The sequence below is a fragment of the Mus pahari genome, chromosome 12, assembly GCF_900095145.1.
Source record: "Mus pahari chromosome 12, PAHARI_EIJ_v1.1, whole genome shotgun sequence".
NCBI classification, from domain to species: Eukaryota; Metazoa; Chordata; class Mammalia; order Rodentia; family Muridae; genus Mus; species Mus pahari.
Genome location: NC_034601.1, coordinates 6,631,476 through 6,646,389, shown reverse-complemented (window position 1 = coordinate 6,646,389; position 14,914 = coordinate 6,631,476). Strand labels below are relative to the sequence as shown.

General features: G+C 46.9%; 1 protein-coding gene across 5 annotated transcripts in view; it reads right to left on the bottom strand.

Moving 5' to 3' along the window:
* Clec16a (C-type lectin domain containing 16A) overlaps positions 1-14,914 on the bottom strand; it is a 192,380-nt gene that overhangs the window by 161,173 nt on the left and 16,293 nt on the right. For 3 of the 5 annotated variants that reach the window (XM_029544291.1, XM_029544290.1, XM_021209466.2), the window contains exons 4-9: positions 12,302-12,450; positions 9,172-9,277; positions 7,850-7,855; positions 7,332-7,455; positions 4,200-4,374; positions 2,540-2,593 (exon numbers count right to left, since the gene is read on the bottom strand). In XM_029544291.1, coding sequence (XP_029400151.1) covers positions 2,540-2,593; positions 4,200-4,374; positions 7,332-7,455; positions 7,850-7,855; positions 9,172-9,277; positions 12,302-12,450 — 614 coding nt within the window. The remainder of the gene's footprint in view (positions 1-2,539; positions 2,594-4,199; positions 4,375-7,331; positions 7,456-7,849; positions 7,856-9,171; positions 9,278-12,301; positions 12,451-14,914) is intronic. The other 2 variants (XM_021209467.2, XM_021209468.2) reach the window with 1 other exon arrangement.

The window sequence follows — 14,914 nt, the reverse complement described above, 5'->3', positions numbered from 1 at the left end:
CAGGTGGAAACCACCAGAGTCAGAGGTAGGTCCAGTCAGTCTGGGATGTAGAGCAGAAAGCCCTGGTTGTCACTCACCTTCCTGCCTCATGTTCAGAAGAGTGGCTTTAGGAATCAGGGTGTTAACTGGCCTGTCCACACCACTAGTATGTTTAAAAATTGTCCTCTGATCTCTACATGTACTGACTCCTACTTCATGAACACACATATTAATAATAAATTTTAAAAATGTAAAGGCAACGGATGTCAACAGACATAGTACAATCTGTGGTATATCCATCATATACCTGGATCCCAGGCAAGTATACAAATCCTAGCAGACAGATTTCTACCTATGGACTGACCCTTGTCCATGGACAGATTACTGCCTATGAGCAGATAGATCACTGCCTATGGTTGGACTCCTGACTGTGGATAGATCTCTGTACACAGATATTTACCTGTAAATCAATCTCTGCTTGTGTACTAACCCTTGCCTGTGGACAATCTCTGCAAATAGATGGATCCCTGCAGGTAAACACCTTGTAGGTGACTGCATGCAGTGCTCATTTTCTTGGTTCTAAGCCGGGAGCACGGTGGGTGGGATCTCTACTGGAGAGATACAGAAGTGTGCCTATGCCAGGCCATCTGCACCATGTTCTTGAGAAGAAAGGCAGCTTACTTTTAGGGGATGCCATCACCTGCCACACTGATGTGAGTTTCCATGGTAGCTATGCTGAAGGTATTTGTAAGCATGCGCCAACTTTATAGGGATGTAGATACTTTAAGGGCACGGCATTTAAACTAGACTTTAAGTTTTCACACATCAGGCTACACTATAATTAAACTAAGTGACAGTGTGCCGGAGGACGGCCTCAAGCCCCCCCTCCCCATACTGCAATGCTGGTGGGTTTGTAGCAAGTTTGTAATGGGCACAAAAGGCTGTAGTCCTAACTGGGCTGGAACTCACTATGTAGACCAGGCTGACCATAAATTCTTGCCTGCACCTGCCTCATGAGTACTGGAACTAAAGACAGGAGCACTACACCTAGCTAGGGCTCAAGATTTTTAACTTAAATTTTGCTCTACACTTATTTATTTAATTCTATGTGCATGTATGTGGGCATGTGAGTACCACTGTAAGCATGTGGACATCAGAGAACAGACACAGGCAGGAGGCTCTTACCTTCTACCATGTAGGTTCTAGGTATTGAACTTGGTTCATTAGACTTGTCCTCAAGACTTTTACATGCTGAGACATTTTGCATTTTGTTTTGTTTAAAATAGAAGAGCTCTTTTTAAGGGCTATGAAACTATGGAACAATGAATTAAAGTTATGTGGTCTGAGACATACTGAAGAAATGAGGTGCCTGAGCCACGCGTCCTCCTCCAGAGACCACGCTCCTCAGGAAAACCCACCCGAGTGATGCTCCAACAGTTGACGGGGTCATGACAAAGAGTTTCTCGGTTGGACTTGTAGCTTTCCTGACCTGTTTGGGTCCTGCCAGACTGCCAGAATTCCTAGCAGGCAATGCTAGTAGGTTTGTAACAAGTTTGAAATGGGCACAAAGGACTGCCAGGAAAAGCTGTCCTGTACTGAGGTAGCAGAGGGGCCTGAGAAAGAGCAGGCCTCAGACAGAGTTCTGAGCAAACAGAGTGTCTAGAATGAGGCTCCAGGATGCAAGAAGTGGTCAGGCTATGTCTGGATCTAATCAACCTCCCCACTGTGGGAAGATGGTAACTGAACCTCTTCTCAGGCCAGCAGGAGCCAGTCATCACCCCAGTCTTGAAACAGCAGGGGATCCAAGTAGAAGGGAACCTCACTAAAAGGAAATCAACCCTGCTACCATGGAAGGCATGGAAATCAACCCTGCTACCACGGAAGCCATGGAAACGGAGCTCCAAGCAATCATCCAGCTATTTGACAGCTGGGTGAAGTGGCCCACGAATCTGGACTGCTAGTAATAAAAATATTTCTAAATATTTCTAAGTTATGTAACTTGGTCACCATGGAGTTTTTCCCATTCTTATAAATATTACATAGTTACAAGATGTGAAGGAGGAAACAGTTGTTTAAGGAGGGAGACAGGCAACTAACTGGCTTAAGATTCTAATCTCAGGCTGTGGCTGCTCTAATATCCCTTAGAAGGTGGTCTGGTACCAGGACCACCACAGCCCCTCTGCATATAGCCATGGCAAGGCTGTGTGCTAGATCACAGCTCTGAGTGTGCAGTCACCCAGCACTTGGAGCACATTTCTCTCATTTCTACGCATCGTGAGCAAAGGCCACACAACCCCACATCTCCAGGGATGGAGAGAGTATGAGCATGAGCCAGCTGCTGGGAAGTGTCACCTAGAAATCAACAGCCCGGACCAGGCCTCACTGCCCTTTAGTCTCCATCCTCTCCCAAGAGGCTAAACTCTACTGGTGTATGGAAAGCAGCAGTTTCCCTTGTGTTGGACTTTATTTCAAGACGGGGGCCACAGAACTATATAAGCATCTGGACATATAGTACAGGACCACATTTGTGTAGGAGATATGGGATGCAGAACAAACATACCTGGGAGAGAAGATAGAGGGACACAGGCAGGCTGATTTTTGGCCGTTCTCCTCCCTAGTGAAGGACAGAGGAAACAGAGGTGGCTCTGGTTACAAAAGGCAAACAGAACACAGACCACAAGTCCTCAGTTCAGACAAGAAGTGCATCCCCTTCCCCACTGGGCTAGTCAAAAGCCTGCTCTGAGACCAGCCTTCCCCTAAGAACCCTGCACCACAGTCCTGTCTTGGCAGCTGAGCCAATGAATGTGCTTACTTCCAAGGTTACAGCAATGCTCGTTCCCTAGCTGGGCACCGAGGGTCCCAGAGGACAGGCCTTCATTACATGGGGAAGGTAGGACTTGGGGCCCTCTGACCTCAAAAACAAAACAAAACAAAAACACAAAACAAACTGTGGCTTGTTCTCAGCTTCACAATGGCCCATGTTGTAAAGGTCCTATGAGGGAGGGACCTTTAGGCCCTGCGTTTTTGTGCCTTGTCTAAGGACAAAGGCAGAAATGACTCCAATCCTAGGTCTCAGTGATGCTCTCCAGTGCTGCTCCAGTGTGAGCCAGAGCTGTGACTTCCTTTTGCCCTATTTGCTTATTAGTTGGAAGAATGTCTATGATCCAGGTCCAAAAAGACACCATGCCTTTGGGGCACATCTAATGAGGTGCCTTGCAGGGAGACAGCTTCTGATGGATATATCTGTGTTCCCTTGCCCTGTCTTCCTCTAACCTTAACTCTGAAGGGACAACTAAGGCCTCTCTTCCCGAAGCAGCTTTTCTCCTAGGGACCCCAGAACCAGCCACTCATGGTATTACTTAGAAACAGATTATTCATATAGATGGCCTGTTCTAACCCAAGCCTGCTCAACTAGGTGAACTCCCTGAAATGAGATGGCCTCCCAGGAAGTCACTATCCCCTAACCCATGGAGGACTCAGGCTGACAACTTGTATGTAATCAGGAGACCTTTCCCTGAGCATGCTCCAGCACTTCCTATGCATTTCAGATGAAAGTTCTGATGCGGGGGCTGGAGAGATGGCTCAGTGGTTAAGAGTACTGACTGCTCTTCCAGAGGTCCTGAGTTCAAATCCCAGCAACCACATGGTGGCTCACAACCATCTGTAATAAGATCTGATGCCCTCTTCTGGTGTGTCTGAAAAAAGCAAGAGTGTACTCGCATACATAAAATAAATAAGTAAATATTAAAAAAAGAAAGAAAGAAAGAAAGAAAGAAAGAAAGAAAGAAAGAAAGAAAGAAAGAAAGAAAGAAAGAAAGAAAGAAAGAAAGAAAGAAAGAAAGAAAGAAAGAAAGAAAGAAAGAAAGAAAGAAAGAAAGAAAGAAAGATCTGATGCTGACTGGTAATTCTTTGAGAATTCACTCAAGTGAGCACCAGAGAAAGCTATGGGGACAGCACACCCACAGAAGGGCGCACAGGAGCACAGAGGCTGAGTTCTAGGGTACCACGCTTCCCTGACACCAGGAATGTTACATTTCTTGGTCATGTTCTCATCAAGGACAGAAGGCCAGTGAGCTTTGAAAGGCCGTTCCCTGGGGGTAAGGCTTTGCTACTCCCACCCTCACTCCCAGAGGCTGCTCCAGCCCAAGGCAGCACTGTCCTTCAGAAGACACAGGCAGAGGACATACTCAGAAGGCAGGCAGTGCTCCAGCTGCACTCACCTTGTCGGGGTTCTCCAGGGAGTACACGTAGAGAGGCAGGAAAAGCCTGTTGAGCAGGTGGTCGGTGAGCACATCATTGAGGAACTCACAGTTAATGATCAGGATGTCATTGAGATAGTGCAGGTGGTCCAGGTGCTCAGCTACCAGGTCACTCAGTTTCCCCCGATTCCGGTGCCTGCAAGAGAAATGTTCCTCTCAGTCCAGAGACCAGGGCTCGGAGCCTTCAACATAAATACAAGACACATGTGGAGACACATTCACTCTAGTCTCCAAGCTAGTGTAAGATAGTGTAGATAATCTACACTAAGGAAGCTAGTGTAGGCAATCTCTTGATTATCCACACTGCCCCTGACAGGGCTCTTTTCCCCTGATGGCCTTGGCCCAGGCACACTACAACTGCAACTCCAAACAAGTCAGGGTAAGCTAAGCAAAGAAAAACAGTGATGCCTTTGTGGAAAGCCATTGCACAATGGTAGTCTAGTCACTGGCCAACATGGTAAGATTCCTCAGCTCCCATATGACCAGTGCTAACAGAGCCAGAAATCCCAGCAAGCCAAGTACTCCAGAGGTAAGAAATCACGAAGAAGGCCTTACTCCAAAGCTCTGGCTACCACATGGCAGGACACAGAACCAAGACACACTCTCCCTCAAGCTCTTGCTGGAGGCATCTGTGACCATGCAGCAAGCAACAAGCATGCTGCCTGTTTGCAGGGTGCAGTCGAAAGCAGAAAGTGGGCAAAGAGCTATCAGCTGGGAGCAGGGCACTGTACCTGCATCAGGATCAGTTACAGATGGACATTTCAGAAGGCATGAGACTTGGAAAAGCCAGAGCAAAGAGAGTGTTCTAATGGGGCCACCACCAGTAAACACCCACTACTGACACGTTTGGGACCTACCACCTGACAGCTGGATTCTCATGTTTTACTCTCTCCCCCTAGACAATCTTAAATGTGTTTAAGATCCTTCTAGAAGTAACATGTATCAGGCAGGAAATAGGTTCAGATTTGCTTTCCCCTAATTTAGTGCAGTTATTTCACACCTTTACAAGATACCGATCAGAAATCTGCTTTGTAAAGCCCAAATATAATAAGAATCTATGATCCCACCTTACCAGAAACCCAGAAAACACACACACACACACACACACACACACACACACACACACAGTTACATACTACTCCTTTAAGAAACCATAAAAAATAAGTTTAGTAGGTTTTTAATATACCTCACTTTTTAATGTTTCCTTCACTTTACTAAAGTGCTCTGGTGAGTTTAACAGCATCTGTCATATCCGACCCAGCTACCCCAATCCAGAATTTAAAAATGTGTGCATGAAACTGTGGACTAAGCCTAGAGCCTCATGTGGCTTTGGCACATATTCTACAGCAGAGCTCCTCCCCTCGCCTTCTTTTTACTTTATTTTGAGACAGCCTCACTAAGTTGCCCAGGCTGCTGGCCTGGAACCCACTCTGAGCCAAGACAGGCCTTGGGCTTTTGATTTTCTTGCTGACGCATCTTGAGGATCTGGGATGCCAGGCCTGAGCTAGCAGGCCCAGCAGAGAAGGCTTAATCTTTGAACCTCTGTGAAGACAGTCCCTCCACCCTCTGTGGAACCTGCACCGCTCCCAATCTGCAGCTGAGCCTTTGTAGGTGCTGTTCATTGGACTCCTCTCGCCACAGAACTCAGCCCCATAGTATTTCCTGGGTAACTAGTTGACACTATCATAACTGGTCACTGCAGAGCCCCACAGAAGACATTGAGTTCACTTCCTTCTATGAAGGCTGTGATCCACATGGCTTTTGTCTTCCAGAAGGTCCAGTCAGCCCAACCACACCATTTCCCTAGCCTCATTTCTTTCCCAGTGCTGCCTGGCTCTCCTTGTCCAGGAGACTTCCCTCTGGGTCCCTCCAGTAGCCTGTCCTTGGAGCCTTGTTCTCAGTTGACGGTAAAGTAATGTCAAGAGGCTTTTCAGATGTCCTGACTTGAAAGGTGTTATTAGCCAGGAAATACAAGAGGCAGGCCATGCAGGCTGCTCAACATTCTGCAAAGCAAAGTGTCCAGTTCAGAAGGTCAACAGCATCAAGACAGGAAAAGCCTCTGTGGAACTTCAAGTCCTCATTCTGAGGACATGGTCACCACCACCATCTTAAATCATATTTTAAAGGCTTTCTTGAGGTATGATTCACTGATAAATAAAACTCATTCATTTCATGTACAGAATGTAGTGGGTTTCTTACATTTTTGTTCTTGGAGTGCTAGTAGTTGAACTTAAGGCCTCAGCAAGTGCTCTCTATGAGGCCCATCTGTTTTGTAACATTTTCAATCTTGTCTGTCAAAAGCCCTGTACTCAGCAACAGCAGCAGCTTTCTGACCCTGCTCCCAGAAACATCCCCTCATCCTGTATCCCAGCCCTAGGAGACCTCTCATCTACTCTGTCTTTAGATTTGCTCCTTCTGGGCATTTCAGTGACATCTCGGGCTGTGAGGTGCTTGTGTCTGCTCCCTCACTCAGTCCATGTTTTAGAGGTTTATCAGAGCATGTGTCAGCTCTTCAGACCCATCATGGCTAAGTACTACTCCACTGCATGGACAGATCCCATTTTGGTCATTTTGTGTTCTGTGTGGAAAGAGGGTACAGTATATGTGCACATGTTTGTGTGTGGTGCTTGTGTGTGCTGTCTTTTGTGAAAGACAGGGCATCTCACTGGTCTGGAACTTACCAAGTAAACTCGCTGGCTAAAAAGCTCCAGAGACTTGCCTTTTCAGTCCCTGGCCCCTGCACTTCCAAGTAGCTTCCAGGGATAGAACTCAGGTCTTTAGGTTTGTGAGGCAAGGGCTTTAGCAAGTCAACCATGTGCTCAGCTCTACATGTTGGTGATTCACACACCCTCATTTTCTCATCAGCAGCCTCACAGCCCCAGCTAGAGGCAGTGTTGCTCCAGTGCCCATGTGGAGGCACATGGGAAAATTCCAACTTCCCACCATCCCAAACAGGGGAACAGAGCCTTCCGCAGCCTGGAGTCCTGACTATCGGCGTAGACACAAGTGCTACTCTCCTCTCTACTTTTGCTTGGTGGAAACACACATCCTTAGCACCCTATTCTATAATGAGACAGCTGGAACACTACTTACTCCTCATCTGTCTGCACACAGTTGTCAAGTTCGATCACGTGGCTCCCAATGAACCAGACCAAATTGGAGAAGTACGGGACAGCAGTTTTGTCTCGGATGTAGTGTAGCATGGCCTGGTTATCCACTAAGAGGATGCACAAAAGAAGAAACAGTAAGCCACCAAAATAATTCAAGGACAGTTTAAAAACAAAACAAAACAAAACAAAACAAAACACCCAAACAAACCAAAAGCCACCATGAAAAACCTTGCTACCATCTGAGACTCTGTCTTTCCTGAAAATACTTGGAAATATTTATCTTAGTTATCACACAAAGCCGTGCTGGTGCTCTTCTCTCAACTGACACACGTAGTTGTTACTGTTATAACTGAGGGAGGGACACTCAGCGCACTGGAGAGGCTGTACATCAGCAAGGGCAAGGCCTGACTACACTGAGAACACAGCACTCTCAAACCAACTCTCCTGCATTTACTTGTAAGGCAAGCTCAGAAATAGGAAAACCAGAGGTTAATAACTTACATGACACTGGAATAAGGAACAGGAATCGGCATTGGAGGAAAGGCAAAAACAGACAACAGTTAACAGGGTTAGGAACTGGGAAGGTGAGACAGCGGCCCAGAAGGACAGAGCCTAGTCAGGAGGCATCTAAACCAAAAGACACAGTTAGAAGAGAGCAAGAGAAAACAGAGCATAGGACAGTGGAACCAACTATGCATGGCCAAGGCTGCAAACTCAGAAGTCTGCCTGGTCAATGGCTGCATAGCGAATCAAGTCTGAAGGCTGGGAGAGCAAATTAGGGAGTTGGAGCCCTAGCAACAATTGCTTCTCAGCCTTGGACCACTTAATTTCCCATGGGAGTGTGGGCCCAGAATACCCAAATGCACATCTTCAAGTCAGAAATGCAGTGTAAAAACTCCAAATTTTTAAATTTTAAAGTGAATACACATGCACACTTTCTTTTTAAAGACAAGGTATTCCTGGATGTTCTATATATGTTTTTCCAAGACCATCTGAGCCAACTAAAATGTGTCTGAGGGTTGGTTTGTGTCTATAGACTCTCATTTTGCAATCTCTGGCTGGACCAAATTAGGCTCTGAGAAAAGCTCTTAAATTAAATTTAAGGTGACCTACCTTGGCCCTCAACTGGTATTACATCTCAAGTAATACCCTGACTCATGAAAGTCAAAGCCCTTGAATGGCCAAGAAACTAGAGGCCCAGCTTCTCTGTGGTTACCACAAGGAAATTAATCAGCCTTTAGGAACTGTCTTAAGAGGGTCAATTCCAGCTCCAAAACCTTGCAGGCAGGCAGCCTGTAGGCCAGCACCCGCAGGCCTTGTGGAAAGCCTCTCTACTTGACACAGTATGGAGCATTACACACATCTGAGAGGAGGAAGGAAGGACACAGCTGTTAACACCGGCCTTGGTGGCTGGCTGGGAATACAATACTGCCTCCTGCTGCTTGTGATGTGAAATGCTCTCATGCATATTTAAAGATAAACTAGAAAACAAATAACTGTAACAGTGTATTTTATAAGCCAAAACACAAAAATTTAAAGCTAAAATTTTCAAGACAGTTTTGTTTTATATAATTAGCCTATGGCAACTCCAACCCCTCAAAGACTTCCTGGGACAGACTAACATGGGGCAGCTCCAGGGAGCAATGCTAGAGCATACAGTGCAAAGATTTCCACAAGGAACAGTGATATGCTGCAAGTTTTTATCAGACAAGCAGCCATGGCTCATTCTAGGCAAGGTCTCCAGTAACTTGGAACTGTGTTCGTGAGCTTGGGAGCCAGCACTTGGCTTACCACCTGAATCCCAAGTGCACGAGGAAACTTACCTTTGTAGACGTTCAAGGTGATGGTTCTCACGGCAATTCGAACCATGCTTTCGGGATGATTGAAGAACTTGATGGCTTCTGTGTACAGGGCAAAGTCATTGGTGTGCTAAAACAGAAAATGGTCCCAAAAGTTACAAATCCACAAGATAGACCTGCTCCCAAACCTTTCTGAAATGTGTCAGACTGTGATAAAACAGAACAAAACCAAAGTAAAACAAACCAGATGTCACCATGACGGGAGGTGAGGAAGCCAGGAAAGAGAAAATGTACACAGAATGTCTGACCTGGCCTACATGTTCAGCTGTGTGACGAGGTATTTCTGAGTCCCATTTCTTCACCTATAAAACTGGGGTACTAGCACACACTCTCTGGCCTCTAGGATGAAATGAGGTCATTTCTGGTCTAGTGCTCAGCCTAGCCCTTGGCATCTACAATGCATGGAGAATACATTGCTAGTTATTTATGTCAAACCTGCTTGATTAAAGACCAAGTTGGACCAAGTTCAGCATGTCTTGGCTGTTATACCACTCTCCATTTGGAAATACTAAGAGTGTAGCATTATCAGGGAGGCAGAGGGTCTTAGGAGTCTCCTGCTGTTAAAAGAGGGACAAAGAGAACCAATTAAATGGTTCAGAACAAGACTCACTGCCTTAACCTGAGAGGACAGAGCAAAAATGCCCTGGCGGAGTACTTTGTTGCCCTCCCGTGGCCAATGTTTCTCTATCTTTCAGGGACCTGGTCTGTGAGTGGCTCAGGAGAGGGGATGGTAGAGATCCTCTAGGTCAGCCCTTCCTGGAATGGAGCAGGATACTCAAAACAGGGCAGTTATAAGGGCAATTCCATTTTGAGGACTGGCAATCAAGTATGAATCTAAAAAGTGGAAACTACTAACCTGGTTCAGACAAACACAGACCAAAAAAAAAAAAAACAAAACCCACAAGGCTTCTGGAATGTCCAGCTCTTCCAGACCTATGACTTCTGCCCTCACACTATGACTCAGAAGGCACCTGAGCAAAAAATACTCTGGCCCTCACTCTGGTCTGGGTTTTCTTCCACATGGGAGAGCCTTTGGGTGAAAGCTGTTCCCTGGACATGTTTATCAAGCACCTACTATGTACCAGGGACAGAATTCTATCATGTTATTTTCTCAAGTGCATTCATGTTTTTGGCCCTTGGCTAGCATTTCCTTCTGAGAGACTAATGAATCATGAAAATCAAGGTTCACTGTTGCTACAGCAACAAGAGTTGATGGATGGTTTTTGCTCAAACTCAGAAAGTTTGGGATTGTGGTCTGACTTCAAAAACAGGCTTTGAGCATGTGGGACAACCACTCAGGTGATACCTGCCACACAAAGAACATGAGGCTGGCTGTATGACATATAGTTTCCAAGGCGGTCCCCAAACATGTTCACCACCTGTGTCACACTCATGCTGGGTCTGCCCACAGAGGCAGATCATGCCTGTGTGACCAATGAGTATGCTAGAAGTAAGTGTGTGTGACATAGAGCACGGACAGCATCAGTGCATGTGTGTGTGAGTGAGTGTGAATGACATGGACAGCATCACTGCTTACGGTGGTCTGCAGGGTGACTCGCTCTAGGGAAACTGGCTATAAGGATGCTGGTCAGCCCTGGGAAGAGGCCCCTGAAAAGGAGCTGAGGTCTCCCACGCCCAGCCAGATTCGGCTAACCACCATGACAGTGAAGCAGACCCTCCAGCCCCATTCCAGCCTCCAGAACATCAGCTTCTTGGGGCACTGAGTAAAATAGCTCTAGTAAGCCAAGCCTGGAGTCCAGACACACTGAGAAGACCGTGGTGCAACTCTAATCAGTGAGACATGGGGAGAAGTCTGAGGGAGACTTCCCGGACTTTTCTGAGAAAGTTCTCTCAAAAGGAATACAGAAAGGAAATGGTATCAGAAATTCTTACAACAGCATGTGATTGAGTGATGCCTGGAGCATCGGCAGTCACACGGCCACATGGAACCAAGCTTTGAGCAGATGCCAGTTGCAGTTACTGAGCAGGAAGCGGGAAAACCTTGGGCCCTTCCTCCAGTGAGTCAGCATGTCAGTGAGGCAGAGCACAGCTGACATTTATACTTTAAGCACATGAGCTAAACTGACCTTAATCTCAAGCTCCTTGGCGCTATCAGAGTAGAAGCAATTAATTTATGTAAGTTGTTAATACTCCCAGGAATGTGAGGGACCTACCCCCTCAAGGACAGCTGTGCGGGTTTATCACGTCACACAACTCTGAAGATAGAATCTCATCTAGTGAATCCCTGAAACCCAGAGCCAGTTATATAGTTTCACCTAGTTTCTCAAAGGAAGGGGCTCAGAGAGGCCTACAAGTTCTCTTGTCACACCGCAAGGAGCAGAAAAGCTGTACCTAAATGGAGTTTCTGCTGTTTCCAACAAGGTAACCTCTGGATATCTTCCCCCCTGCCAAGTAAGCTGAAGTTTACATTAAAATAGCAAGAAAATTTGTTCAATTAAAGAACAAAGTTTGTGCCAGGTGTGGAGTTATACACCTTTAGTCCCAGCACTCGGGAGCAGGGGCAGGTGGTTCTCCGTGAGTTTGAGGCCAGCCTGGTCTACGGCGTGAATGCCTAGACAACAGAGATTACACAGAAAAACCCTGTCTCAAAAATCAAAAGGAAAAGAAGAAAAAAGAAAAAAGTTTGTGGGGTTCAGCGGTTGAGAACGCCTCCTAACCAGTCATGAGGACCAGAGTGCCAGTCCCAGCACTCACCTAACAAGCCCAGCATGGCCTGGCATGCCTCTGACCCCACCAGGGAGGCAAGCAGAGACAGGTGGTCACCAAGGCTTGCTGGCTGCTAGCCTGCATGCAAGATACAAACAAGCTCCTGGTCCAGGAGGGATCCAAAGAACAAACCAGAGAGGGACAAAGTAGGAATTTTACAGCCCTTGCTTGGCCCCACAAACCCAGAACACACATGTACACACTTGCACACATGCCCCTGTGCATGCGTGCACACCCCCCCCACATATTTAAAAACAAAAATTTTATTTAAGTATGCCAAAGTCTGTGCTTAGGGAAGTGCTTTGTAGAGCAAAGGCCTCCACACTTGGACTAGCTTGACAGCACACACCTGGTGGTCGCCACTCACCTCATTGTAAAAGAAATGGACAGTGTGGTTGTTGAGCTTTAATGAAAGTGTTTTCAGGAACGATATGTAATACGCCATGATCTCCTCGTCGGAAAAGTCGAATTTATGGACAATGATCGAATTTACATAGTTATTAGACAGCAAATAATCTAGGAGAGAGAACACAAAGTGGAACAGGTGAGCTCGTGCTGGAGGAAACGCCAGGTATGTTTGCAGTTCCTTCGGAAGCTTGTTCATACCCCTGCCCTGTCAGCATCTTCTCTCAAGGCAGGGAACCACTCCAACCCCATCTCTATAGACTTGTGCACCTGCTTGTGAACCTTACACAGAGGAGTCAAACAGGACGAGGGAATCAGTGTCTGGCCTCTCACTCATTACTGCCTCTGTGTGTTGTCACAGAAACAGGATGAGGCTGTCAGTGTCTGGTCTCTCACTCATCACTGTGTCTGAGTGTTGTCACAGCCACACTACCTCCCCCTCTTTGCTGCTATCTAGTGCATTTTTAAAACTGTCCCCAACTTACTTATCCACCTATGATTTACCATGTAACGTAAAACTTAGGTGCTTCTGATAACTGGAGCACTTGTGATCTGGCAATGGAATAGAAGGGAATTAGGACATCTCAGTGAGCTCTGCATTTATAGGCCAGTTGCTTCTGGGCCACAAATGGCACAAAAGCTAGCAGCTTCAGGTATGTGAAGAAAGTCTGGCTACATTCTACACCTGGGACAGCCACAAGGTTCACCTGCTCCTCACAGGGGCTTTTTTAAGTCCTCTACAAGGCTCTGTGGAGGTTAGGGACCAGTAAAGGGGCCCACTGTGTGGCTGGGATTTTTCTATTACCCTTCACTGTGGCTGACACTCTGTGGTACTCCGTTAGAATAAACCTGGGAGTCGGTAAGTAACCTCAGTCTCTTGGGCATCTGTTACTTAGGTCACCAAACAAAGAGGCAACAGTAGCATCTGTGCAATGCCTCCCTGTGACAGCATAAGAGTGAAAACCCGGAAAGCACCTAGATGCCCACAGTCAGGCTCAGTTAATAACAATACAGAGCAGGGAGAGTCACATGCAGGACAGCAGAGGTCGGATGCTGGGGAGCAGAGTGAGTAGGACGGCCTGCGTGGCTGGGTGCAGGGTGGGAGGCCACAGGCACCCGACTGCACTTCTGTGATTACGTTCTGCTGTTTTACAATGACTCCCCCACTAAAACTAAAAAGTAAAAATAAAAGCAGCGGGGTACATGGCGTACATACACTGTGATGGTGGTACTCAGAGACTGAAGCAGAGCAGAGGGACTGAGAGTTTGAGGCCAAACTGCACCACAAAGAGAACACTGCCTCAAAAGCTGTTTTTCATAAACTGTCATGAAAGCCAGAGGTGTGTGTCTGTTGGGTCTCTCAGGCAGTTCCTTTTAGAGCCATGCACATGTCGGATCACTTTTGTATCGAATCTGAAATAGCACCAATGCAGAGGGCAGAAAGGGTCATCAGGAGTCGTGCGTGGAGAAGTGGGGAGACTGGATAAGGGTCATAGACCTTAGCCTTGTGAGGCAGCTAAGTTCTCCATTACAGATTGGTGACCAGTGATGACAGCTAATGGCCCCGACCTAGAGGTCTGAAATCCTCAGTCAGGAAGTTCTGGAAGTTGATGAACCTGTCAGCTGCACAGCAGAGGCCACCTCAAGGGATTTACATCACATCTTCAAGATCCTTCACTAAGAAACTAACACTTTCAAAGGATGGACTGTTAATCCTAGCCCTAGATGGATTTCAAAAGGGTCACCAAGATAAAACTCCAAGGATCCCAAATTAAAGGCCAAGACTCTACGATTGTCCCAATGACCTCAGAACATCCCTGGGTATTCAGTTCCTGTTGAGCCCTGAGCCTGCACATCAGAACTGGATCTTCCCCTCAGAGCTCAGAAACCACACTTATTCCACATCCAGCGAAACAGAAGCTGATAACAAAGGAAACCACACAGGGAGATGTGAATTAGCTCCATCTGTCAGACTGTGGTCAGGGGAAGGAGGAGGAGGGCTCTGTAGCAGCAGCACCACCTAGTGGCCACTGCTAAGGTCACCACCACCCAGCAACTTGATTTGTCCCAAGAACTCAGTACCTGCCTTTGCTCTGGGTGCTCCACCATTTTTCTCTTGCCTTCAAGAGCAGGACCTGCACTGTGATGTATTTGGAGTAAGTGACTAGCACAGAATGAGATCAGGCTGGCTCAGTCCCAGCATGGATAAGGGTCTGGTGATGCGCTGCTGAAGATCTGCCCTGGGTACTGCAGGATGCTTAGCAGCTTCCCTGTACTTGGATGGACTGCGACAGAAAACGCCAGCACCACACTGAGGACACTGAGCGTACTCTCCCGGCTGAAATCCTCCTCTACTCTGGATCTGCTATACTGCTTACTTTGGGTCCATGACTCAAACTTTCTTGGAGTTATAACGAGAGCCTCCGCAGCCCCTGCCTCCCAGAAGAATAAATGGGGCTGAGGGTTGAACTGAGTTAAATTCTTGCTTGTTGGGCAACAAAACTGAAGCAGCGGGGTGGGGGCTAAGACCTCTCTGCCTTCTCCATTGCTCTTACAAGTGCTGGCCTATGTACTC